The sequence below is a fragment of the Canis aureus genome, chromosome 5, assembly GCF_053574225.1.
Source record: "Canis aureus isolate CA01 chromosome 5, VMU_Caureus_v.1.0, whole genome shotgun sequence".
Lineage (NCBI taxonomy): Eukaryota > Metazoa > Chordata > Mammalia > Carnivora > Canidae > Canis > Canis aureus.
This window is the reverse complement of record NC_135615.1, coordinates 30,426,179-30,451,881: the sequence shown is the minus strand read 5'-3', so window position 1 is coordinate 30,451,881 and position 25,703 is coordinate 30,426,179. Positions and strand designations below refer to the sequence as shown.

General features: G+C 58.2%; 1 protein-coding gene across 11 annotated transcripts in view; it reads left to right on the top strand.

Annotated features, from left to right (window-relative positions):
* PFKFB3 (6-phosphofructo-2-kinase/fructose-2,6-biphosphatase 3) overlaps positions 1 to 25,703 on the top strand; it is a 144,332-nt gene that overhangs the window by 43,264 nt on the left and 75,365 nt on the right. For 5 of the 11 annotated variants that reach the window (XR_013379531.1, XR_013379529.1, XR_013379532.1 and 2 more), the window contains exons 1-14: positions 4,812 to 5,024; positions 12,623 to 12,748; positions 13,325 to 13,421; positions 14,123 to 14,189; positions 14,751 to 14,825; positions 15,178 to 15,234; positions 17,610 to 17,734; positions 18,595 to 18,802; positions 19,031 to 19,177; positions 19,345 to 19,449; positions 20,878 to 21,007; positions 21,752 to 21,814; positions 21,951 to 22,015; positions 23,804 to 23,977. Coding sequence is in view for 3 of the 11 variants with exons in the window: in XM_077897298.1 (XP_077753424.1) it covers positions 4,949 to 5,024; positions 12,623 to 12,748; positions 13,325 to 13,421; positions 14,123 to 14,189; positions 14,751 to 14,825; positions 15,178 to 15,234; positions 17,610 to 17,734; positions 18,595 to 18,802; positions 19,031 to 19,177; positions 19,345 to 19,449; positions 20,878 to 21,007; positions 21,752 to 21,814; positions 21,951 to 22,015; positions 23,804 to 23,977 (1,515 nt within the window). In the remaining 8 variants the exon portion in view is untranslated. Of the gene's footprint in view, positions 1 to 4,811; positions 5,025 to 7,899; positions 7,973 to 12,622; positions 12,749 to 13,324; positions 13,422 to 14,122; positions 14,190 to 14,750; positions 14,826 to 15,177; positions 15,235 to 17,609; positions 17,735 to 18,594; positions 18,803 to 19,030; positions 19,178 to 19,344; positions 19,450 to 20,877; positions 21,008 to 21,751; positions 21,815 to 21,950; positions 22,016 to 23,803; positions 23,978 to 25,383; positions 25,407 to 25,703 lie in introns of those variants that run through there. The other 6 variants (XR_013379534.1, XR_013379535.1, XR_013379536.1 and 3 more) reach the window with 3 other exon arrangements.

Sequence of the window (25,703 nt, the reverse complement as noted above, 5' to 3'; positions counted from 1 at the left end):
ACAGAGCTCGGGTGGAGGGAGATGGAAACTTGCTGTTGGGTTTGGTGGGACTGCATGGTGTGCTTTTTGCCATGTTGGGCTGTTGTCACAGCCTCATAATGAGACGTGTGAGTCCACTTGATCGGAGACAAGCTTATGCCACCGGCAGAAACATAGCAATTTTTCAAATAGACTTTATTTTTGGAGCAGTTTTAGGTCCGCAGCAAAAGTGAGAGGAACGTGGAGCTGCCGTATATCCCCGCCCCGCACAGGTCTGGCACCCCGCATTAGCAGCATCTCCCACCAGAGTGGGGCGTTGTGGCTGAGGATGAACCCCCGCTGACACAGCATCATCACCCAGAGTCCATAGTTGACCTCGGGGCTCACTCTTGGTGTCGTGCATGCTAGGAGTTTGGACACACGTGTAATGACGTGCACCCTCCATTACAGCCTCTGACACGGTGGTTGCACTGCCCCACATAACCCCGTGTTTCTCCCATTAACCATCCCCTCCCACAACCCTCGGCAAACCATCGATCACTTTTTTTTAAAAGATTTTTATTTATTCATGAGAGACACAGAGAGAGGGAGGCAGAGACATAGAGGGAGAAGCGGGCTCCATGCAGGGAGCCCGATGCGGGACTCAATCCCGGGTCTCCAGGATCACGCCCTGAGCCAAAGGCAGATACCCAACCTCTGAGCCACCCAGGCGTCCCTGATCATTTTACTGTCTCTGTGGTTGTGCCTTTTCCAGCGTGTCGTAGACTTGCAGTCAGACAGTAATAATATGCACATTATCGTCTCCATGTCTTTTCTTGGCTTGATGGCTCATTTCCTTTCAGTGCTGAATGCTATCCCACTGTCTGGACAGACCCCACTTTATTTATCCGCTCACCTCCCGAAGCACATCTTGGCTGCTTGCATTCTTTGGCGATGATGAATGGAGCTGCCACCAAGCTCCATGTGCAGGTTTTGAGTTGGATTTTCAACCCACCGATGTGGACTTGGGTGGGCACCTGTGTCTGCGAAACCATTCGTGCATGAGTGAGGAACATACAAAAAAAAAAAAAAAAACTCACCCTCTCTCTTGTTTTTGGATGGATGGTGAGGTAAGGGTTTATTTCAGTCTTTTATTTGGTGTCTTGCCTCGCTCTCTCAGACTCGGGATTGTTAAGGGAGCAAATGATGACACTTTGTGTCTAATTAACAACTTCTGATGGCTCCCAGCCTGCCACAGCTTGTTCTGTCATTCTCCCGCCAGAGAGGAGGTGGGTATCGCATGGTTTCAGGGTTTCAGTCTGGCTCGCTGGCACGAGATCTTGGAAGTGGGGTTTGCTTTTTTGCTGCTGTGTAGCCCCGCCGGGGAGCAGGGGTAAGGGTTCGATGACACTGGCCAACAGGGGGAAGAAGAGGGTGCCACTCTTCCACCACCTTTCTCTGAGTCTCTACCTTATTCAAGAATTCTCTATAAGCACCTCCACCAGGCATGACTGTGCAAGAAGGTCTTTCTGTGCCCTTTTCTGTCCAACAGCTCAGCTGTTCTGGGCGAGAAGGCTCAAACCACAGACTCTACTCAGCACCCTGAGGTTGCCGTGCCCATCACATGGCCCCTTGGGAACTATCGGATGCCTGTGTCAAGTCGGGGAAAAGAAGTTAATAACTGGCGGTCCTGACCTTTGCCCTAGTTCCTTAACCTCTCTCTCTAAACTTCCTCTTACTCAATTAAAACAAAGGGCTGACTAGTCTGGAGGAGTCTGGTAGCCTTAGGTGCACCGAGGATCATGGAATCTCCCCTGGTGCGCGGAGCCGTCCTGTCTGTAAAGCATCACTGTTGGACAGATTTGTGTATCCCCTGCAGCCTTTTCCAAAGGACTGCGTGCCTTCTTGCCAGCTTGGGGACAGGGGAGTTGGCCGGAGATGGAGCTATTAACAGAGCGGGGTTGGGGGGGCCGGGGGTAGGACGATGTTTAAATCCATAAAGTCTGAACTCGCACATTCTTGGAATTCGGTTACAGTGGGGTTGTTTTTAAACTGTTTTGCAGTGAGGCAATCTTACCCTCCTAAGGACGCTACCCTAATGTACTTGAGGGTTGCAATTGCCACATGGGTTTTAGCTGTCCCCTTGCCTTGTGGTCACGTGTGGATTCCTCCCTGAACCCCACCAGTTCCCACATTGTTTGTACTCCCATATCAGAAGCTAGGGGGATTATGTGAACTTCCGTTTGCCTGTCCCCCTGTCAGGTGCAGGAGATGATGGGGGAAGAATTTGGTCTTTGATCCATGGCCCGGGACACACACGAGCCCGAGGCATTTATGGACACACAGGTAGGGCGAGGGGTCTGGTGGCGAGTGCCGGTGCTTGCTGGGGAACTTCAGGTGCCTCCTGCCCTCAGAAGCAGCCCCTGCCAGACACATTATCTAGGTCAGGACACTAAAGATTGGCCGCCGCTAGCGAGGACCCCACTGCCCCTGAGCTGGCCCCCACAGCTGTTTGCAAGCTTAGAGGTTGGAAGAATGCCACCTCGTCCCTGCGCCCTGCCTGTCTGTCCAAAAACGCCGATGGCAAGGTAGCAGGCACGCGAGCAGGCACACTGATTCTTCTCGGAGAGGCAAGCGTGCAAGCGTGTAGGGGTGCAGCCGGCCTCACGTGCACGACGGGCCCCCCCTTCCCTGACCCCAGTCAACCCCCAGCCAGCAGCTCTCCCGGGGGGCTCCAGAGCCCGCTTGCTGCTGTTTTTCTCTTTGGATCAGCCCACTCTTGTTTCAGGAGTGGAGTGGGACTCTCCCTGGGGCGTTATAGGGTGTCATCTCTGGCATTTGCTCCCACTGCAGAAAAACAAGTCCATTGCAATGCACTCGGGTTTCTGAACAGCTGCCCGAGCGCCGAAACCAGACAGTCAGCAAAGCTGTCAGAGAGAGAGCAGGGACTCCGGGGAGGGCCGCGGGGGGGGGGGGGGGGGGGGAGTTGCAGTCGGGATGCCCGGGGCGTGGGGGGGGCGCCCGCGGCCCCTGGGCCGGCTGGGGTGCGGGGAAGGGGGAAGGGGGAAGGCCCTGGGGGGGGGCGGGGGCGCCCGGAGTGAGGGTCGGGCTGGGGTGCAGGGAAGGGAGGGAGGCCCGGGAGGGAGGCCCGGGAGGGGCGGGGCGGAGCAGCTGCGCCCGCCGCCAGGGAGCGGGCGCGGTCCAGCCGAGCCATGCGGGACGTGAGCGACGTGTGGCAGGCTCTGCGCGCTGTTCTGCTGCAGAGTGGATTCCAGGAGCGCCGCCTTCTTCCTTCCAGGCGCACTGGAGTCGCGGAGGGAGCCCCGTGCACCTCTGCAGGGCAGCGCAGCCCCTCGGTGCCGTCCCCTTGCCTAAGGGCCAGTGTGCGGGCGGCAGTCCCCGCTCTAAACACCCGGATCTTCCCGGGGGCGGGGGGGGGGGGTCACCGGCATGACCACGCGGCTGTCCCGTGTCACGCACGAGCCGATGCAAAACCCCAAGGGCCGTGGAGGCCGGAGACACACAAACCCAAAACACGGCGAGGAGGAGGTGCGAGCTGTGCAGGGTGAACGTCCTGAATTTCAGGGGTTTGCATAATCCAGGGGCCACCTCCCAATAGTTATTCCAGGGTTTTGTAGTCAAGGGGACGCATTGCAGGCTCTAGTTTGACTCACTCTTCTGCTCGGAGTTGACAGTACCGTGAATATTGTAAAAGGTGACAGCGAAGACCAAGGTGCCTGGCCCGTTGCATTCTGCACCCCCCCCCCACCCCCACCCCGCTCCAGCTTTCCAGTCTGGGTCTGGTGCCCAGACCCCCGGGGCGGGGGAGGGGGGCTGGTTCCAGGTCTCGGGGCTGCTTGTGGGGGGAACGGTGCTCAGCACAAGTCAAGGTTTCTAAGGGATTTAGGAAGGCGGGCGGGGTGAGGATGAAGGACCAGGGAAGCCCCCTCCCCGGGTGGGGGGGGGTGCAGGGGTCGTGGCGGGTGAGACTCAACACGCATGATTATCAAGGAGCAGCTTTGGCAAGCGGGGTGACCCGGAGACCTGTGCCACACAGGCGCTCTGGACATCCTCCTCGGGCTCTCCCTAAGGTAGCAGAGACCCCCCCACCCCCGAACCCCCCAACCCCTCTTCCATCTGTAGCCCTGGGCCCGAGTCTTCAACTTCACCGCGCCTGACCTGGATCGCGCGTTAAGAATGTCGAGTGTTGGGGTCCCCGTCCCAGAGAGGCCGGGTCAGCAGGATGCATTTTAACCAGCATCCCAGGCGACGGGGCCGCCAGGGCCCTTCCGCGCACCACATGGACGGCGCCGCTGCGTCCCTGCCAGCACTGCTGCGGGGATGCTCCTGGGCAGCCGCGCCAGGCATCTTTAGGGGACGCAGGAGGGGCAGGCTCAGAGTGGGGCTCCTCGCCCGAGCCCAGTGTCGTGCGTCCGCCCCGGGACCGCAGGAGCCCACCTGCAGGGGGCGCCCGCAGGCCGCCGGCGGGCCTGCCCACCCCCCACGTGAAAGAGGGCTGGAACCCGAAGAATGCGGCCCCGCCCCGAGGCTGACGTGCGGAGCTGCCGGCCCCGACTCTTAAAAGCCCGGGCGCAGCGCGCGGAGTCCTAGCAGAGCTGGAGAGGCGGCGAGCGGGTGCGCGGGCGCCGGAGCGGAGCGGGCACCCGGCGACCGCGGCTGTCAGCGCGCTCCGAGCATCCCGGGCTCCCGCGTAGACGCGCCCGGCCCCGCGGCGGCCGCGGGTGCAGCCCCAGCCCCAGCCCCGGCCCCGGCCCCCGCCCCGGCCCCGGCGCGGCGCGCGTGGAGCCTCACGCCCCGGGCGAGCGTTCGTCATTTAGCACAAAGCACGTTTCCAAAAAGCGGCGCACGGGAGAGCTCCCGCGCACCCCCACCCCCTTCCCCTTTGTTTCGGGGGTCGGCAGGCCGCGCTCCTCCCCACGCCGGACTTCTTCGCGGGGGGGCGCAGGGCCGCCGAGTGCAGGCTGTGAAGATGCCCTTGGAGCTGACGCAGAGCCGAGTGCAGAAGATCTGGATCCCCGTCGACCACCGCCCCTCGCTGCCCAGATGTGAGTGCGGGTCCGCGCGGGGCCGGGCTGCCGGGGGCGGCGCGCCGCGTGCACGGCCGGGCCATTGTGTGGCGGGCGCCGGCGCCGGCGGGGCGCGGGGCTGCGGGCTCCGGGCTCGGGCGCCGCCCTCCTCGGCGGTCCCCGCGGGCCGGGCCGGGCGCTCGCCGCTCCTCCCCGCTCCTCCCCGCGGGCGGCCGGCGGGGCTGGGGCGGGCGCTGCGCCTCCTGCGGCCGGCGTCGGGGGCGCTGTGGCCCGGCCCGCGGGGCGCGGCGGGGCTCGGCTCGGCTCGGCTCGGCTCGGCTCGGCTCGGCTCGGCTCGGCTCGGCTCGGCTCGGCTCGGCTCGGCTGCGCTCGGCTGGCGGGGCTCGGCTCGGCTCGGCTCGGCGGGGCTCGGCTGCGCTCGGCTGCGCTCGGCTGGCGGGGCTCGACTCGGCTCGGCTGGCGGAGCTGGGCTGGGCTCGGCTTTGCTCCGCTCCGCTCGGCTCGGCTGGGCTCGGCGCGGCTGGCGGGGCTCGGCTCGACTCGGCTGGGCTCGGCTGGGCTCGGCGCCGCTGGCTCGGCTCGGCTCGGCTCGGCTCGGCTCGGCTCGGCCGGCGTGGGGAAGCGCACAGGCGCCGGGACAGTCGGAGCGCGGGGGCCCAGCGTGCGGGAGCCTCTGCTGCGGGGACGCGGGGCCCCGGGGCGCCCAGTCCCCCGGGAGCCGCGGCGGGTGCCCCCCGCCCAGCCTCTCCCTCCCGGCCCCCTACCTCGGTTTCCGCCGCCTCTCCCTCCCGCTGCCCATGCATCTGTCCCTTCTCTGGATTTCCATCTCCAGTTTCTCTCTTCTTTCTGGGGGTTTGAAATCTCCACTCGTCTTTATTATTATTTTTTAAAGATTTTATTTATTTATCATGAGACACAGAGAAAGGCAGAGACACAAGCAGAGGGAGAGCAGGCTCCCTGCAGGGAGCACAGTGTGGGACTCGATCCCGGGTCTCCTGGGTCACGCTCTGGGCCCAAGGCAGGCACTGCACCGCTGAGCCCCGGGCTGCCCAGCCCTCTTTATATTGCTGTCGGCTCCCTCCTTTGCCTCCCTGTCGCCTCGCTCCCTCCTTCTCCCTTGGTGCATTTTCTTTCTCCTTCCCGTGCCCTCTTCTCCGGGCCTCCACCATCAGTTTCTATGTTGGGGGTGACAAGAGAGCGGCCGGGAACCAGGCCTCTGCTCCTGGGTTTGGAGAGGGTCCGCACATCAGTGACCACACAGTTGACAGCATTTCTCACTTGCGTGCATGAGCACACCCACACACGCACCCCCCCCCCCCCCCCCACACACACACACACACTCCACTGTGCTTGGATTTTGCTGGCAGTTCACCTTCCTGCCCTGTCATCAGCCATAAATGCTTTGGAAAAGTTTACCTTTAACTTGGGCTCTTCCCTAGCCGCGGAGAGAGGCCCCTAGTAAGAGTGGTCCCAGTGGTTTGAAGGCAACACCTGCTGTCCAGGTAACCCACCCAGGAGCCTAAGGGGCCGAATGGGGCCAGTGGAATGCTGGGTGTTGGGCTTCAGGTGGGGTCAGGTTACCTGAGACTACACAGGGAATCCTGGGTAGCGATCCTCAGGGTGGCTTCCAGTCAGGGGTGGCTCCTGAGCGCCAGGCTGCCTGCTGGCCTCCTCTGTTGCCATGTTTCTCAGGAGATGGCCGCTGAGGCTATGGTGACATCTTGCCACCTCAGGCTTTGCCCGGGTCTGAATCACCAACCCTCCCCCTTCTCTCCCTGTCCCAGACAGGAGGCGGGGAGAGCTGGCTCTGGGGTGCTTCTAGGTCATCCTGTTGATGGGGACCTGGCAAGGTGCTCCTGACAGTGGGGGCCTCTCCTCCACGATTTTGTCTCCTCTGCTGGACCTCAGGTTCTTGGGGCCACAGAAGCCTTAAGAACTGGTTTCCTTGCAAGGCAGCCACGGGCAGGGGCTCTCTGCAGGTCTGTTTCTTGCTCCCAGCCCTTTCAGACACACTCTTAAGTAGCTTTCTGCACTGGGGCTGACCACAATATTCCCCTGTTGGGGTGGGGGAGTGGGCAGTACCCTGAGTCGTGTGGGAGATGTGGCCACAGCAAGACACAGAAACAGCCCCACCCTCTTGGCTTTTGAATAAAACCAGTATTTATGGAGCACTTTGTAAGCTATAATTGGCCATACAAATGTAGGTTGGTTCTCGCTCTATAGGTAAAACACGTGTTTTTGTAGGGGTGTGTGTGTACACATGTGCACCCATTTAGAAGGGCCCCGAGGTTCATGGTGGAGACGTGAGGTTTGGTGTGGAGCACACTGAGATTGGCTGGCATTCGCTCAGTCGTGTGAATCGGAGAGACACAAGCGTGCAGCTATGCTTCCTTCCTCCGGGCTTCAGAGACCCATCCATTAGACGTTATCAGTCTGCACGTCTCACACGCAGATGAGAGATTTGCCTAAAATCCCTGTGAGAACCATTAGAGCTTGGTGTGTGCATGGGGGAGGGGGGTGTGTGTGCTAAAGCTGATAGATTAAGTCTCCTGTCCCCGCCCACTCCTGGAATCCCTGTTCTGGGGTGTAGTCTCAGACACATTCTTCCTTATAAAAATATCTGCAGCCTGGGTATTTATTACATGACCTTATTTCAAGTAGTGGGGTCTTTCTCGGGTCACATAGTCACATTTGTCTCTCGACAGAATGGGGAGAAGAGGGTATTTTTCCTTGAAGGGTCTTTCCTGGTTCCCTTCCCAACCCCATCACCTTCTTCCCCTTCTTTAATGGTACTTGGAAACTTGGGTGGATTTTCTTCCTTCTAAAACCTGTTAACCGCCTTTCTAATTGGTGTCCTAATTGAAGGTCTGCAGCAGATTCCTCTGAGCTTTATTAATTAAAAGATGACATGGTGACCATTAGTGTTTGTGTACAAGGAACAGTAAAACAACGACCGAGCGCTCCAGGTGGGTTAGTCTGACGATGATGTCTGTGTCTAAAGCACATCAGTTGGGTTGCCCTGTTGCCGCACCCACGCTGTAGTAAACGTTTCTTACAAAACCTGCAGTTTCCTTCGATTGCAAACTGTGGCAGGACTTACTGACAAGGAAGCCGTCGACAAGGAAGTAAATTAGTGGGAAAGGCCAGCTGTGCGCTTAGTTTACCAGCGCTGATAGTTAAGAACCTCTGTATGTGAGCCTCTACTTTTTTGGGCGAGGTAGTTATCCACGCAAAACCTGAGTTTCTAGTCTATCTAATAGGGTACGTACTGTTGATGGACTTTCATCTCGGTAGGGGCTTCAGCCCGTGGGTGGCATTCCAAGTTGAAGACAGAAGGGAAAGGAGGGTGTTCCGGAGAATTCCCAACCTTATCTAGCAGTGATTCTCTGCCCTGGCTGCACTTTAGAGTTCTTTGGGGGGAGATTTTGGGGAAAAAAAATCGTTAGGGGTAGCCCAAGCCAAGTGGGAAGTGTTACAGTGGGGCTGTTTTCGGTTCAGCCACCGGTTGAGAACAGCCAGTTTAGTTTAGGAGAGCGCACCTGAAGACTTCCAGGTGAGAAAAATCTAGGCGAGCCCCAGTTCTGTCCCTCACCACGGGTGTAGGGGGACCCATCTTCACCTGCGGCTCTTCGTCACGTCTAGAATGATGGAAACCATAACGGCTCATACTGATGAGGATGCTGCAGGGAGCATGTTTTATGCCTATTGCATTGCAGTTGATCCTCCCAAGAGCCTTTATGAAGCGTCCCTCCATTTCCCGGGCAAGGAAACCAAGATGCTGAGAGCTCAAGTAACTTGGCCCAGGTCCGAGGAAGTGGTGGGGCTGTGCATCCAACGCTGTTTATTCGACTGCACGCTCTGTTCTCTCAGCCACCGCACTTCGGCTCGCCTCCCGGGGTTGTCAGATGAGTCACTAAAATGCCCGGTTCCTCACTATGGCCTGCAGAGACCATGTCAGGGGAGGAGGGCCATTTGTTGGACATGCGTGGGTTGAAGTGTTGCATGCAAAGCATTGAGCGATTTAGTATCCAGCAGTGGGACTGGAGAGCGTTCTGGGCCTGCCTTCTGTCACCCCAGGGTCAGGTATGTGAGCCCTTCCCAAGGAGCCCTGCAGAGGTGGCCGCGTCCCAGAGGGTCTCTGTCTGCAGCATTTGGTTTGCTCTTGCAAACTGTCCTGTAGACCCCTGGCAGGGGAGTCCCCCATCTGGACGTTCTGGGCTTTGACCCCATCCGCGTGTGCAGCTTGTCCGTCTGTCTGAAACACCCCTTCCATTTGTTTCCCCGGAACTCAGCACGGGAAGCATGATTACCTGCTTGCAGAAAGGCATGCCAGTGACTTGGCATCTCTGGAAGCTGGCGTTTCCGAGTGCCTTTGGGTAGAAGGAAGCTTCTCGCAGGAAATAGGGGAGCGACAATAAAGTGTCTTCCGATGGTTTCGTTTCTTTTCTGAGCGTGGGTTGTGGGTGTCGGTGTGGTGGGTGAGGACAGCTGCTGGGTGCCTGCTGGTGTCCGTGGTTACACGTTATCAGAGAAGTGAGTCATTTAATCTGGGGAGTAGGGCTGGAGCTGGAACCCTAGAATGAACCTGTGTGCAGGGCGAGGGGCATTACCCTGGCCCGTCTCACTGACTGTTTTTAGGACCGGCCACTCAGGTCACCCCAGGGGCTGCTGCTCACTGGCCTGGGCAGCTGGCTTCCTGGTTACCGTTTGCAGACTTTCCTGTGTCCACTGACACCCAGGGGCTGGCACCCAGTGGGCAGGGGGCATCGCGGGCTGATGGACTGGTGTGGCTGGCCGTGGACGGCGAGGGCTGGGCTCAGGTGCTCTTCAGGGACACTGGCCCTGGCGCCCCAATTCACCCCCCCCATGCCCACACCCGCCCCGCCCCAGCACTCCACGCACACATCTGTTCTGCGCCCTCACAGCGTTCACCACGCTCCGAAATGACTTTGTGCGTTTGTTTGCTCATACTTTGTCACTTCCCCACCCCAGACCAGATGCTGTGAGCACAGGGGCTGTGCTCCCAGGGCACCCAGCACGTGTGTTCCATGGGCCAATGAATGAATGAATGGAATGACGGGAGTTGAGGGGGGGCGCCCAGAACTCGGCTCTTGCTCTAGTGACAGCCTTAACCCTGGATGTGGCTTTTAGCCCGAGCTCCGTCCCCCTCCCTGCTGCAAACCACAGTCAAGGTGTTAATAGTCTGTTAACCCAGCTCCTTTCAACAATGGCTTCTCTGGCTTTAACATCGTGAACATATACGCATCCCCCGAAACATGCTTTATACACTGACATCTAAATATATCTGAGTATAAAAACTTGGGGGGGGAGGGTCAAAAAGAAGTTAAAATAGTAAATGTTTGTATCAGATGAAGGGAAACATACACGAACTTTTTGGAGACTTTTTTTTTTTTAATTTTTTTTTAAAGATTTTATGTATTTCTTCATGAGAGACACAGACAGAGAGGCAGAGACACGGGGAGAAGCAGGCTCCATGCAGGGAACCCGATGTGGGACTCGATCCCGGGACTCCAGGATCACGCCCTGAGCCAAAGGCAGGCGCTAAACCGCTGAGCCACCCAGGGATCCCCCTTTTTGGAGACTTTTGTGTTAAATTCCTACCTGCTCTCCCCCAGTCCCTTGCTCTTGGGGGAGAGGAGGAGAAAGCAGAGGCCCAGTGAGCCTGGTGTGACAGGGGGACAGAGGTGCTCCTCTTCCATGGGCTAAGAAGGATCTGCAGAGAAGAAGAAATCGAGGGGGGGTAGTGGGGGGCTGCAGCCTGGGCAGATGATTATAGCGTGAAGGCTCTTGAGATCACCTGGGAGTTTACAAAAGGAGCCGGGAGCGATGAGGGAGAGTCAGACTCTGAGCTTAGTCAGAAGGTTTCCCTGCTTGGAGTCCCAGGAGTGCCAGGGTGGAGGGACGGCTGCGACCTCTGCCGAGGGTTCCACTGAATCTTGTGCAAGAAGCCAAAGGAATAGGGAAAATCGCTTCTGCTTTGCCAAATCAGAGAGAAATGATTTATTGGGGTTTGAGATTCAGCTTGAATTTTTGGCTTAAGATATTTACTCTGCTGTGTCCACATGGCTTTTTTTTTTTCCTTCCAAAGCATCTCCTGCCAGAGATTTGTGCATAGGATTCCTTGATTCCCTATTTGATAAATCGGTCAGCCTCTGTCTCCACTTACTTGGCATGAGTCCATCATAAGCATCGCATACATGGGCACAGCTGTGGGGGGAGTCAGTCGGTTGGTGCCTGCATATTAGGATGCTCGTGGAGCAGTGGCATGGTGGGGACATCACGCAAGAGCAGAGGAAAGCCAGTGGCTTGAGGGAAGGGCTTGCAGAGTAAATGGTTCCAGGCATAAGTGAGAAGAGTCTTCTCATGAGTCACCTGCAGCTGCCACAATGCAGAGAGTGTGTCTTAGGGCCCCACTGGTTTTCCAGAAGGCCAGCACTTTTCTCTTCTCGCCCCTTGGGATTCAAGAAAGCCCACTGGCGCTTCTTTGCTCAACTTGGGTACCTAGGCCGGGCAGGGAAATGCCTCTTTGCTACGAACTCGTTTGTTCCCAGCCAAGGGGTTTTGTGGTTCCCAAATGTCTCCTGGCCTTCTGATGGCCTGTCCTCCTCCTGACTCTGCGTGGAGAAGGTCACTGATGGTCTCAAATGTGAAAGAAGAAACAGCCCCCTCTGTGTGGTTTGCTTCCTCCTTGCCCCCAGCCCACAGGTCCAGGGGGCAGATCCTAGAATAATACGGTGGGTGTTTGGACACGTGGTTGCATGGTCACAGGCTCAGCATGGGACCGTGTTGGGGCGTCCCCCTTGGAGGTGGTGTCCTCCTTCAAGCCGGTGCCTGTCAGTGGCCTGCTGGCTCTCCTTCCTTCCCCATCTGGCACTCACTCGCCTAGAAGCAGACAGAATCTGACGTTTAAATCTGACGTCTGCCTAGACCTGTGGCGTGGTGACAGTAGCTCTGTCTGCAACCACGTGGCCGGTGCCAGGAAGCAATGCCACGTAACCGACCAGGCGGCCAGCGAGCACCAGGCAGTGTGGCTGGGCTGGGAGTGGGCAGGCGGCTGGTTTCCTGCCCCCAATGGGCCCCTGACATGCTTGTCCCCAGGATGCTGGAGTCACCTTAGCATCTCAAGGGCAAGACACCAGTCAAGAAAACGTTGCCCATTGAGTGTCCAGAACAGGGTTCTTTGGGCTCCTTTCTTAAAACCAGTGAAAACCTCTCTCCCTGATGTTTTGTCTTATTGAAACACCTTTCCTACCACTAACGCACCCCCACTGGTATTGGGGAGTCCCTTCCTCATTCTCCCCAAGAGTGCTTTCTGCTCTGGGGTTAGTAATGGGGTTCCTGGCTGGGTTTAGGGCCCTCAGGTATCGGGTCGGTATTTGGGGTTGGGACAGCCCCTGCCACTCATGACCTGAAAACAAGATGGGGATGCATAACTGGGGTGGGGTGTGTGTGGGGGTGTCTCAGCCCCGCTGGACCCTGGGCTTTGAGGTGGGAATGAAATAGGAATTGCTACAGAATTCCTGAGAGTTCATCGTGGATTTAGTTCGTCACGGCACCTGCTTCCTCGCTCACTCCCTTCTTTGTTCTCCCCCTAGCCTGTGGGCCGAAGCTGACCAACTCCCCCACCGTGATCGTCATGGTGGGCCTCCCAGCCCGGGGTAAGACGTACATCTCGAAGAAGCTGACTCGCTACCTCAACTGGATTGGCGTCCCCACGAAAGGTGAGGCCAGTGCCACGGCCAGGCTGGTCACCTGGAGCGCTGTGGTCTTGCTCGCTGACCCCTGCAACCGATTAAATGGCTGCTGGGACCTGCCTTGTGGGGCCCCGCTGGGGCTGGCCTGCCCCCTGTGGTTGTGGGGGGGGTCCCTCTGGCCGTGTCACTCACCACCCTATGGACATACCCTTCGTTTGTGCTGGATGTTTTCCCACCTGCTGCTCATTTCCTACTGCCCTGCACCTCCTTCAAGACGCCTTCTCTGGCCACATGGTCTGGGGGGATCCATGTCCCTTAAGTCCCACCAGCACGTAGTTGTGTGCTGCAGCCTCTTTGCACGGTCTCATGCAGCTGGACTGCAGGCGGGGCGGTGGAAGACGGGCTCTGGAAGAGCAGGCCACCGTGAGCGGCACTGGGGCTGGGGAAGCGGGGCTGCCTCTGGCCTCCCAGCCCCGCGTGGGGAGATCCACTCCCTGGTCTCTGCGTCTTAGCGGAACCTTACTCGGGTTGGCGTCGGTGCGTTGGCGTGGCTTCCTTTGGTAGAGAGGGGGTCAGTAAGGGTCCTTGCCTTTGCCCCCGCAGTGTTCAACGTCGGGGAGTACCGCCGGGAGGCCGTGAAGCAGTACAGCTCCTACAGCTTCTTCCGCCCCGACAATGAGGAAGCCATGAAAGTCCGCAAGTAAGGCCCGAGCTGCTGCGGGAGCCTGGACGTGGGTTTGCTCTGCTTCCTGAAGCCGGGTTCTCTGGGAGAAAGAGGAAGCTGCCTGCGGTGTAGCTCCCCAGACGGGCCTCCGAGTGTGCTAGGGTGTGTGTCGGCCTCGCTGGGGCTCGCTGCTTCATCTGCAACCCGTAGCCCAGTTCATCTGAGGGTTGATACAGATCAGCAGTGATGCCTCGTCGAGGACGAACAAAATGTGTGTGTGTGTATGTGTGTGTAAAATCATCTGTTTACATTTGCTGAGCATTTTTCTTTTAAGCCCGGGGTGGTCGTGAAACCCAGGTCCCGTGGCGCTCAATCCCTGACAGCATTCTAGATGCACCCGGGAGCTTGGGAAGCTCCTGATGCCAGCCCTCCCCTAGATAGTGCAGTGAGAATCCAGGGGCAGGACCTGGGCGGCCGATGTGTAAAAGATCCCGGAGAGATTTCTGTGTGCAGCCAGGCATGAGCACCATCTCCCGAGGGTGACCGTGGCCACCCGTGCAAGCCTCCCCTAGAGCCTCTGGGTGTGTGGGGGCTGGGCCTGGCCGCCCTGGCCAGCCTGGCGGTTTAGGGGTGGAATTGCCGGTCAGTCTGTTTGTTAGGATGAATGGGGGGTTGCGTGGGCTTCCCCCTTGGGCTGTGCTGCTCTAATGCCTGCATTCTCTTTCTGTGTGTTCCAGGCAGTGTGCTCTAGCTGCCTTGAGAGACGTCAAAAGTTACCTGATGAAGGAAGGGGGCCAAATTGCAGTAAGTCTGGGAATTGCCAGCCCTGTCTCCAGTGCCATAGTGGGGTAGTGCCCTGGAGGGAGCAAAATGTAGAACAGTGGCCAGAGCAGTGCCAAGAGACATTGCAGGGACACCTCTACTGGGACAAGTGCCTCTGGCCTGAGAGTTGAGGGAAGCAAGTGGCTAGTGCAGCACAGGGACCCAGGAAGGGGGTTAACTGGGTGCAGACCCGGGGCACAGCTGGTTGGTATGCTCTGATCACCCCTCATCTGTATGCCGTTGGACACCACCCTCCAAGGCAGGCTGGGCCTGGGGTAGCTGTGCCATGGTAGCCAGGGTCCCTTCCCTTGCACCCTCTCCTGTGCGTTGCTACTGTTCATTTGGTTTAAGTACCATCCCCCAGCTCCCTATCTGTCCCAGAGTGCTGGAGGCAGCAGGAGGCCCAGGGGGCAGGGCACCATCTCTCCTGGAACCTCGTTTGGCTTACACCTGGAGGTGACAGGCCTGACCTACTTGTGGTTTGGTAAATACTATATATCTCAAACTTGGGCTCTCCTCACTGCCCGTCTTTCTTGCTATCAGGTTTTCGATGCCACCAATACTACCAGAGAGAGGAGACACATGATCCTTCATTTTGCCAAAGAAAATGATTTCAAGGTGAGCCAAACTTCTTGTCTTGCTCTGGAGCATGGAGGAGTGAGGAAAACATACCCCTCGGGAACTGGCTGATTGCCATGTCTGGGGCACCGCTGCTCCTTGCCTGCATCTTTACCTCCTGCTGCCCCTGCTTTGCTGCCTTACAGATTGAGTCTCCCTGGTGGGGACTCTCAGGGGTTACCATGACTAGGAGGTAGGATTGAGCAAGTGGTTGGTTTTATGTGTTTGGGTATTTTTAAAGAGGTCCTGTCTCCTCCAGTGTGGTGATGACATCACAGTGACACCCAAGTCAGCCCTTTGTGTTAACCACATTTGTGGTGTCCTAACGTTTTTGCCTTACTTTTACTTCCAGGTGTTTTTCATTGAGTCTGTGTGCGATGACCCTATGGTTGTGGCCTCGAACATCATGGTAAGACCACGCAGAACCCCACTCTAGGGTGGCAGTGAGAGAAAAGTGGGGAACCAGGTCAGGCCCAGAGCAATAACTGGGTGCTGAGAGCGAGCTGGCTGACCCACTTGTTGGTTTTGTCGGAGAAATGGGAATCCAGGGAGGAGGGAGGTGCAGAGCAGTATTTAATTTAGAAGCATGTTCTGTGACCTGGGCTGGCTTTTATCTGGGGTCCTTGCAGACCGTTGGCAGAAACCAATCTTTGCAGGACGTGAGAGATAAAGCAGGAGACTGGAAACAGTTTCTGTGGGTAGCTTGGCAGCCAGCTGGGGACGGGGCTGCTTGGGACAAAGGGCAGCTCACCCCCTCCAGATGGGAAAGGAGGCAGTGGGGTGGACTCTTTAGCTGTTAAGGTCTTAGTAAGAATGATCGTGTATCGATAAAACGCCATAGGACGCAGCCAACTCAACCAGAACCCCCATGCGTGGGAAGACTGGAGGTAGGAAAACGATCTTCCTGCTTTTGCATCTGTAATGTAACCTTCTCCTCTCCCGGTGCCAAGGGGGAGTTTGCCCAGATAAATTGAAGGTAACTGGCAGCTTAATTTGATTGATTCTTAAATTTTGCCACTTGAGAGCGATATATTGTAAGTGGAAACCATTACCATGAAGACCTTACCACAGGTCACCTTCCCAAGTAGATAATTTTCTGTGTAAATTACATGAGAGTAAGACATGTCTCTAATGACAAGCGGGTCTGAGGCTTGTACAGGGAGTGCTCCGGTTTGCTGTATACACATGTACATCTTTATTTTTTTTTTTAAAGATTTTATTTATTGACGAGAGACACAGAGAGAGGGGCAGAGACACAGGCAGAGGGAGAAGCAAGCTCCATGCAGGGAGCCCGACATGGGACTCAGTCCCGGGTCTCCAGGATCACACCCTGGGCCGAAGGCAGGGGCTAAACTGCTGAGCCACCCAGGGATCCCCCACGCGTGCATCCTTAGGGGGTTGCTGAAGATCCATTGGCTTGGAAGGCAGCGGGAATATTCACGAGCGTTTCTAAGAAATGAGTTTGTATGTCAGGAAGGGCTATTCAACTAGTGGAAAATCAGGCCCGGTTAGTTTCAGCACGTCCAAAGGAAGAGGCTCAAAGTACGGGGACGTAGCACAGACGTGGCGGTCATCGGAACAGAGGGTTTTGCTTGTGTCTCTTGGGTTTGGTCCTCATTCCCCTTGGTGGCGAAGCAGGGTGCAGCTGCACAGTTGGTGTTCCGCAGCGAGCGGGCCCCACGTGCTTGGCTGGGAGCTCCCCGCTTATCTCGTGCTCTGTTAACACATCTGGTCGTTTGCCCTGACCCCTCTGTGTTCAGAAATCCGGGGCTCTGCTTAAGCCCTGGAGCAGCTTTGGAGCTTAGGCCTTCCCGCTGCGCTCTTTGTGGTGGCCGTGCCAGGGAGAGAGGGATTTGGCCACTTAGATCGCTTTTCATCGCGGCCCGATAAATACACACGAGACCAGATTTGCCGTCTGACCCGTGCGAGCGTTCCGCGCTGCGGCGTTCAGCGCGCTCCCGTCTCCGCGCAGTGGTCACCTCCCCGGACGGCAGAAGGTCCGCGTCTTCCCAGGCAGAGGCCCTATGTCGTGGACCCCTAACTCCCCGCGGACTCGGGGTTTTGGAGAGTGTCCGCCTGTCTCACGGCTTGTTGGAGAGAGCACACGCAGGAACAAATCCTGAGTGTCCCTAAAACCTGCCCTGTTTCTCAGACATGTCACTCACTTACAGGAGACGGCAGCAGGTCTGGGGGTCCTTCCTCCTTGACCTCTTTTGTGTGGGAGCAAACCTGAGGAAGGCCCGAGGCGTGTGGTCCAGGGGGAGAAGCTCTGACCGGGGCCGGGTTGCAAGCATGCGCTGCCCGTCTAGGGCAGGTGGGAGGAAGAGTCCCGCCTGGCGCGCAGGGCAGAGCACCGCTGGCACCCCCGAGTGCACCTTTGCGAGCGGGCCACCTACTGTCCACGCGCGGAACGTCATGGGTGCCTATCCAGAGCTGGGATTGAGGGTGGCGGTCCGGTGGCGTCCTGGCCACTGGGTTGATCCCCAAACGTGGCCTATTCAGATGTGTTCGTTAGAATCCTGTGGGTTTTCTGTTTCCATCCCTCCAGGCAGGGATCCTCTGTGTCCCTTGGGTGCTTTCCCCATGTAATCATCAGACTATGACTCAATCCCCGGTGGTTTTTTTTTTTTTTCCCCCTTTTTTTTCCTCTTAAATGCCGGGTAGGATCATCATTATTCTGAGCTGGTCTGTGCTTTCCCTGTTTGCAAGCCCCAAATCCCGCTTCGTCTAAGCAGAAAGCCTTGCACAGCGTGATTCATCAGCTGCCTTTTTGTGGTGTTGCAGGAAGTCAAAATCTCCAGCCCGGATTACAAAGATTGCAATTCAGCAGAAGCTATGGACGACTTCATGAAGAGAATCAGTTGCTATGAAGCCAGCTACCAGCCCCTCGACCCCGACAAATGTGACAGGTAATTCATTCCTAAGAGGGGACCATTGCCCAATCCCCTGCGTTAGTGTTTTCTTGCTGTCCACGTGAAAGCACTTGCTCCTGAATACTCTCAAAAACTACCTTTTAAAATGTCTTTAAAAGAAGTCCTTGATCGCCTGTGTTCAGTGTAAATGTCTCAGGTGCTGAGTCGAGGTGTGGAAAGTGCGTGCTGAGCACCGTCTTGCTCCTGTTGCTTCCTTTCTGTTTTTTTTTTTTTTTTTTTGATTTTTTAAAGATTTTATTTATTGGGGATCCCCGGATGACTCAGTGGTTTAGCGCCTGCCTTCGGCCCAGGCCGTGATCCCTGGGGTCCCGGGATCGAGTCCCACATTGGGCTCCCCGCAGGGAGCCTGCTTCTCCCTCTACCTGTCTCTGCCTCTGGTCTCTCTCTCTCTCTCATGAATAAATAAGTAAAATCTTAAAAAAAAAAAAAAAAAAAGATTTTATTTATTCATGAGAGAGCCAGAGGCAGAGACACAGGCAGAGGGAGAAGCAGGCTCCCTGCGGGGAGCCTGATGTGTGGGACTCGATCCCGAGACCCTGGGATCACGGCCTGGGCCAAAGGCAGATGCCACCCAGGTGTCCCTGTGTCCTTTCTGTCCTGTTCTGTCCCCTTGCTTTGCTCTTCTCCCCGTCTGGGAGGCAGCGGCCTTTCCAGCATGCCCTGCACCCTTCTTCTCAGTCTCTGAGCAAACACACACAGTCTGTGCCCTCACGGGGCTCTCGGCCAGACGTCCGACGTGGTGGTTCTGGTGGGGCTGAGTGTGTGCGCTCAGCCTGGGGGCCCCCGGGGGGTGTGGGCCCAGGGGCTGCCGCTCAACTGGCCGCCCTCCCGTGCAGGGACCTCTCCTTGATCAAGGTGATTGATGTGGGCCGGCGGTTCCTGGTGAACAGAGTTCAGGACCACATTCAGAGCCGCATCGTGTACTACCTGATGAACATCCACGTGCAGCCCCGCACCATCTACCTGTGTCGGCACGGGGAGAGCGAGCACAACCTCCAGGGGAAGATCGGAGGGGACTCGGGTCTGTCCAGCAGAGGCAGGAAGGTAGGGGGGAGTGCAGGGAGTCCCTGCATGTGTGTGGGGTTGGGGGGGGTCTCCAGGGCTTTGGGGGTGCATGTCCCTGCAGGGGCTGCTCCTCACTCTTCTGAGGATGGCAGAGTAACGTTCCTGACGTGGCGTGGGACAGGCCTGCGCCACTTCTCCGGGGGGCGCAGGGTGGGTGCAGGAGCCTGAGCCCAGTCTGCGTGTCCCTCTTGTCCCGTGCCCTCCCAGTTCGCGAACGCCCTGAGCAAATTCGTGGAGGAGCAGAACCTGAAGGACCTCAAGGTGTGGACCAGCCAGCTGAAAAGCACCATCCAGACGGCAGAGGCCCTTCGTCTCCCCTACGAGCAGTGGAAGGCGCTCAACGAGATTGATGCTGTGAGTGCAGTGCGGGGTGGTCGGGGGTGGGCCCCACCCCCGGCCTTGGCTGTGGGAGGCGGGAGACTGGAGCCAGAGGGCTCGGAGGCTTCTCCCCTCCCCATCTGCTCAAAGTGAGAGCCCCTGCCGTGTGGGCCGGCTGGCGGTGACGCCCGTGTTCCTGCCAGGGCGTCTGCGAGGAGATGACCTACGAGGAGATCAGGGCCACCTACCCCGAGGAGTACGCGCTGCGGGAGCAGGACAAGTACTACTACCGCTACCCCACCGGGGAGGTACGTGCACAGGTGTGGCCGCGTGTGTCTAGGCCGGGCATGGACCTGGGGAGGCGGAGTGGGCAGGACGGGCTCTTGTATCCCGCCTCCCCCAGCGCCTTCGGACGCTTGTTCCGGGCACACTCACCCCTGACTCGAGGCTTCCTGGACTGAACCTTGTAAAGGGCCCCAGAGAAGCACAGTTGTATTTTCCCCCGTGAGCAACAGCGGGAGGCGTGCTCCTCTGAGGAGTTCGTACTGAAGTCACGGGCGGTCATTCCCTCGGCTGCAGACCAGACGGCAGACGTGACATTGGTCCGCAGGCTGTGGGCACGAATCGAACTGAGGGCACGCGTAGCCCCATCTGGCCAAGTGAGCGCTGGAGTGTGGGTGGCACTCTGGGGGGTCCGTGCAGGCCACCAGGTGACATCTGCTGGCTCCTCGCCACCGTCTGCAGGCTGTCTCCGTCTCCGTCTTGCTCGCGCTCAGGGTGCTGACCTCCTCTGAGGCTCTGGCCCTCGTTCCTGGAGCCTGATTAGTAAGAGAAAGAGGGGGGACCCCAGAGGGAGTGGCGTGCGTGGGAGCCTCGGTGGTCTTAAGAGCCATGGGCCTGCCCCTTTCTTCCTCAATTTCTTTATTTTATTAAGAGGAAATGCACATAATATAAAACTTGCCATCTTGAAGTATATGGTTCGGCAGTGTTTAGTATACTCGGGATACCGTGTAACCATCGCCGCTAATTCTAGAACATTCTATCACTCCAAAAGAAACCCCAGCCTGTGACTGCCTAGCCCCGGCCCTGGTGACCACGGACTGTTTGTGTCTCTGTGGAGTGGCCGATTCTGGACGTTTCATGGGCATGGGGTCGTACAGCACGTGGTCTTCTGTGTCTGGCCTCTTTCACCGAGTTAACACGTTCAAGGTCCACGTTGTAAACCTGTGTCGGGTCGTCGTCCCCTCCCTCCCCCGTGCAGAGGATCAGGATGCGGTAGTGGGAGAGAGGATGCTCTGTGCAACTCTTGGAGGATTGCTTCTCCACATCCTCACCAGCATGGGGACAGTGCCTCTTGCCTAGGAAGCTGGTTGAGGGGGGTCCCCCAGTGCCTATGAGGGCTGCACCCCTGAAACTGCCACCGGCTGTTGATGAATGATCCCACATCCTCTTGTTTTTCTTTTTTTAAAGATTTTATTCATGAGTGAGACAGAGAAATAGGCAGAGACACAGGCAGAGGGAGAAGGAGGCTCCCTGTGGGGAGCCCGATGTGAGACTCGATCCCAGGACCCTGGGGTCATGACCTGAGCCCAAGGCAGGTGCTCGACCACTGAGCCACCCGGGCGCCCCTGTGCCCTGGTTTCTAACGATAGGAGGGGCGTGCTGGGCTAGCAGAGCCCCCACCCTGCCTGCCTGTGCCTCTGCCCAAACCCAGCGTCCCCGTCCCTGTCTTGCAGTCCTACCAGGACCTGGTCCAGCGCCTGGAGCCGGTGATCATGGAGCTGGAGCGCCAGGAGAATGTGCTGGTCATCTGCCATCAGGCTGTCCTGCGTTGCCTCTTGGCCTACTTCCTGGACAAGAGTGCAGGTGCTGCTGGCTACTGAAGCTTCCTCTTGGTGGTTGGGTAGGGGATTAGGAGCCAGTTGGGCTCCCCAAAACGGAGGAGGGAACTGGTCTTTGAGTTTGGGGTTGCTGCAAACCAGGCCTTGCCCACCAGAGCACGCAGGCTGGCGGCTTGCAGAGAGGCCTTCCCGGCCCAGGGCTTCCTGGCCACCCTCGGGATGGTCTGCAGAGCACCCTGTGATGCTCAGTCTGATGCACAGTGGACCTGCTGGCTTCGTGAAATGGCCCCGAGAGTCCTCAGCTGTTCACATCTCAGGGGCTCAGGGGCCCTGGGTCGGGGGGCCTGGGGGGGGCCGCTCTTCCCTTCAGCCCACCTGTAAAGAACAAAGCACCCAGAAAACTCTCACGAGACTTGAAATTTAAACCTGTGTCTACCCAGGGCTCATACCTAAACTGTTTGGGGAATTGAGAAATGACCCCCCCACCTTTTTTTTTTTTTCTTTTTTTGTAAATTCTAATGTGTGAGGGTGTTTTTGGGGTTGGTTTTAATTCTGTTCGTTTGGCTGGATGTTGCTTCTAGGGCCACCTGCCTTGAGCAGGAGAGGCCTGTGTGTGGGGTGGGGGGAGGCAGAGATGCTCCTGCTCGGCCCGGACCCCAAGGGTGCCGCCACCACCACCACCACCACGGAAGGAGCTGTCCCTGGGGACCTGCAGGTGTCCATCCTCGAGGCTCCTGTCTCACCGTGAGGCCCTTTCTTTTCTTTTCAGAGGAGATGCCTTATCTGAAATGCCCCCTTCACACGGTCCTCAAGCTGACCCCTGTCGCTTACGGTGAGTACCTCGGCTCAGCTCCTGTCACACCCTGCACCCTTCCCACCCCCCGGGACGGTGGCTCCTGGCGTCTCTGGGGCTAGAAGTGGCCTGTCCCCTGGAGCCGAAGCCAACCTCTGTCCCCACCCTCCCCCAGGCTGCCGTGTAGAGTCCATCTACCTGAATGTGGAGTCCGTGAGCACGCACCGGGAGAGGTCAGAGGTGAGTGCGAGCCCGGTGCCCCCGGCCCTCCAGCATCCCCACCTTGTCCTCCGTCCATCCTGTCCTCCGTTCCCAGAGGGACTCTGTGGAGTGACAGGGCCGGTGGCTGCGAGCCCTCGGGAGGTCCCCACATTGTGTTGCCTGTAACCGTGCGCCTGTGTCTTCCAGCGGGTTCTCGCTGGAGAAGCGTGTGTGGAGTTGGCCGGTCTCGACCCTCCCCTGCCCGCCTGCCTTTCCATCCATGCATTCCTGCCGTGTCTTTCTATGTGGCTTCCTTGCATCTTCTTTTTCTTATTTTCCCTATTTTCCTCCCCCATTTCGACTCAAGTGGGTATCAGAGCAGAAGATGCATTCCGCTCCTGCAAGCTTGACCGTAGCACAGCTGCTGTCTGTTCCTCTGGGGCAGCTAAGTCTCCTTTCTTCGGGTTCCAGAGTTATTGGTGCAAACAGGATGGGTGGAGGCGCAGAATTAGCAGGAAGACGAAAACCATGGAAAGGAGCCGGGGCTGGCCAGATGCTGTGGTTCGGGAAGTAGGGACTCGAGGGAGGCTGGATGTGGAAGGCTCCATCAGGAGACCCTAGGCCTGGTCATATCCGATTTCCCCTGGGGAGGCCTTGCACTTGGGGGGCAGCCTGGCCGGAGCCCCCAGGGGCCAAGCAGCGCGCTGCCCAGGCGTGGTTGGGAGGGAACGGCGGGCTTGCTGTATACCAGCCGTCAGACCGCAGCGCATCCGTCGCCCGCTGACCCTTGCTCTCACACCACGGCGACCGTCCCGTCTGAGCAGGACACCTGCCTCCCCATTCCCAAGCGTGGCCACAAGATTCTGGCTTGAAGATCCCAGCTTCCACCAGTGGTTGGCTGGCTGGTTGGCCATAGGGAAAGGAGGACGGCCAGCCTCGGCCCTGTGTTGGCCCCGCTCCCGGCCGTGGGTGGGGGTGAGGGCCAGACGCCCTGCCTGACTCCTGCCGTGGGCCGGGGCCTCCGCTGGGCTCCGATGGCCCGTGGACACTGTGCGGAGCTGGGGCAGCGCCTCGAGGGAGACAGTTAGACCTCCACGCAGGCCGCGGGGCTGCAGGCTGTAGGGGCACAGGCCTGGGGACGGGCCCGGGTTCCCCAGGTTCCAGTTGGATTGTTACTTGCTGGGAAGGCTCTCGTTCGGCCCTGGCTTGCCGTTCTGCAAACCTCAGGTTTTCTGCCTCTTTGGTCTCCTTGGCAGGGGTTGAAGCTCACGTTTCTGGCCCTAAGCCGGGGTGTCAGGTGTCGTGATGGGGAGCAGGAGCCACTGTACACCTGCTGGCTCGCGACGGGCGAGGAGAGCCCAGCACCGCCCCCTCCCCCTCCCGCTGTCCCCTCCGCTCAGGTCCCCTTTCCCCGTTCTCGGCACTCTTGGAGGCTGGCAGCCGGGTCCCCTCCTCCGACCTCGACCTCGTTAGCTGCCGTCATGGGACGGCTGTCTGCACAGCTGGTCCTGCTGCTCTGCCCTCCCCTGCTTTGCGAGCGTCGCGTTTGTCCAAGTGGGCGTCTTGGAATGTTCCCGAAAAGGGGTTCAGCACGTCATCCCTCGTTTGTGCCGACCAGGGAATCCGCACCAAATGGCAGCCCCGAGGTCCCGGGGCCAGTCACCGCGCTCAGTCTTGAGTCTGTAAAATCCAGAAGCAGAGAAACATGTTTTGTTTGGTGTTGGGTTTTTTTTTTTTTTTTTTTTTTTGGTGTTTTTGTTTTTGGCTTATTTACCGCCCCACTCCTCGTAACTGTCGCCTTCTCTCTTTTGTCTTTGTCTCGCTTAGGATGCAAAGAAGGCACCTAACCCGCTCATGAGACGCAATAGTGTCACCCCACTAGCCAGCCCCGAGCCCACCAAAAAGCCTCGCATCAACAGCTTTGAGGAGCATGTGGCTTCCACCTCCGCTGCCCTGCCCAACTGCCTGCCCCCGGAGGTGCCCACGCAGCTGCCCGGACAAGTGCGTTGACCCCTTTCCTCTCTCACAGTCACTGTGGGTCGGGAGGAGAGCGCCCGGGGGGCCGCGGGGGCCGCAAACCCAGGCCTGCGTGTGTGGGAGGTGGCGGGGGGCAGAGCGGGGGAGCGTGGGGGTGTCCCCCCGAGGTCGTGCACCCTGGGGTCCTTCCTCGCCGGCCGCTTTCTGAGGAGCTGGTCTCCATGGGGCAGAACTGGGCAGAGCAGAAGAAATTCCCGAGCATCTGCACCCCACTCTCATTCCCGAATGCTCTGTTGTCACACGAAATCGAAGACCAAGCCCTAGTCGACAAGCCTCCCTTCATTCAGCTCTGGGTCACCGGCCACGCGTGGCCTGAGGACGCCTCTTCTGTCCCAGGCCGATGGCCGAGTATCTGCCTCACGTGCCCCCGTGCACATTCCCTGTCGTAGGGAAAAGCGTGTCTTCCTCCAGAGCCGGGGTAGAGCCGCCTTCTCACGTGACACGGGTGCCACCTCACGCCACGTAGTAAAGACCTCAAAAGGCAAAAACCCCAGCTAGCTTTCCCTTGTGCCGTTTGCTGTGAAGATGAAAAGCTGCAAGATATTGGCTGTTGGGCGCTAGGATTTATTTTCAGAAGAGCAGCAATTGTCTTTCTCAGTGGCCACTAGGAATCTTTGCCACTACGTGAGATCTAGGAGTTTCCCGGGCACAAATTTGGGGGCCACCTCCAGATCTCCCCTCACCTCCACCCACCGTGTCCGGGCCCTTCGCAGATAATAAGCCAGAGGCTGAATCTCAAATTGGATGTAGGAGCTCAGTGCCGGGGCCCACAAACCCGCATTTGGAGGCATGTTTAAATCTGGTGGTGTCTGGACTTGGGTCGTGGGGAACAGTGCCGGGCAGCCTCAGACAGGCCACCGAACCTCTTCAGGCCTCAGTTTTCCCATCTGTGGGTTGGGGGCAGGGAGAGATGGTACCTCCTGCAAAAGGCGGGTCATGCGGGGCAGTTTGTGCTGAGCCTCTGACACATCGGTGTCCACCACTGCGCCAGCTGTGGGATCTTATCGTGTCTTTGCGTGAAAACCGAGGACTGAAGTGGTTTGTGGGTGACATTTGGCGTTTGCTGTGCGGGCACAGTTGGAAGTTGAGAGGCTGCTGTCACAGACACTCCGAGGCCGGACTGGCCTGGGCTGGGACTGCGTCTGCAAGGTCACGGAGGACGTGCGGCTGGGGCTCCCCCGACTCTGACAGGACAGCCCTTGGGGGTGGTCCACCCGAATCCTCAGGAAGTCTGGAAGCCATTGGGTGGTGCTGGGCGGGGAGGGTCCACGGGGCCTCATCCCAGCAGAGGATGTCCTGGTTTCAAGTGATGCGGGGCCTGTACCCTGTCCCTCTACTCACTTCTCTCTCTCCACTTTTTCTCTCTGCAGCCTTTGCTAGGGAAAGCCTGTTTGTAAGTATTTTTCTCTGAATAATTTTGCTACTCGCACCTGTTTCTCCTTGCTTGCCAGTGTGGCCTCCTGCCTGATAAAATGTGGAGGATGAGGACAGTTCCTGTCAAATCTGACAGAGGGAGATGGCCATGCGGGAGGGGGAAGGGGACTCATGAATATTTAGAAAAGGAGCCAAGAAGCTATGTGGCCCAGCTACCCTCAGTGCGTCCTGCTGCCGCCACTGGCCACGGCTGGCTCCTTCCTTGCCCGCACCTTGGGGTCCTGGTGACTGTTTGGACTTGCTGTAGGGCATGGCT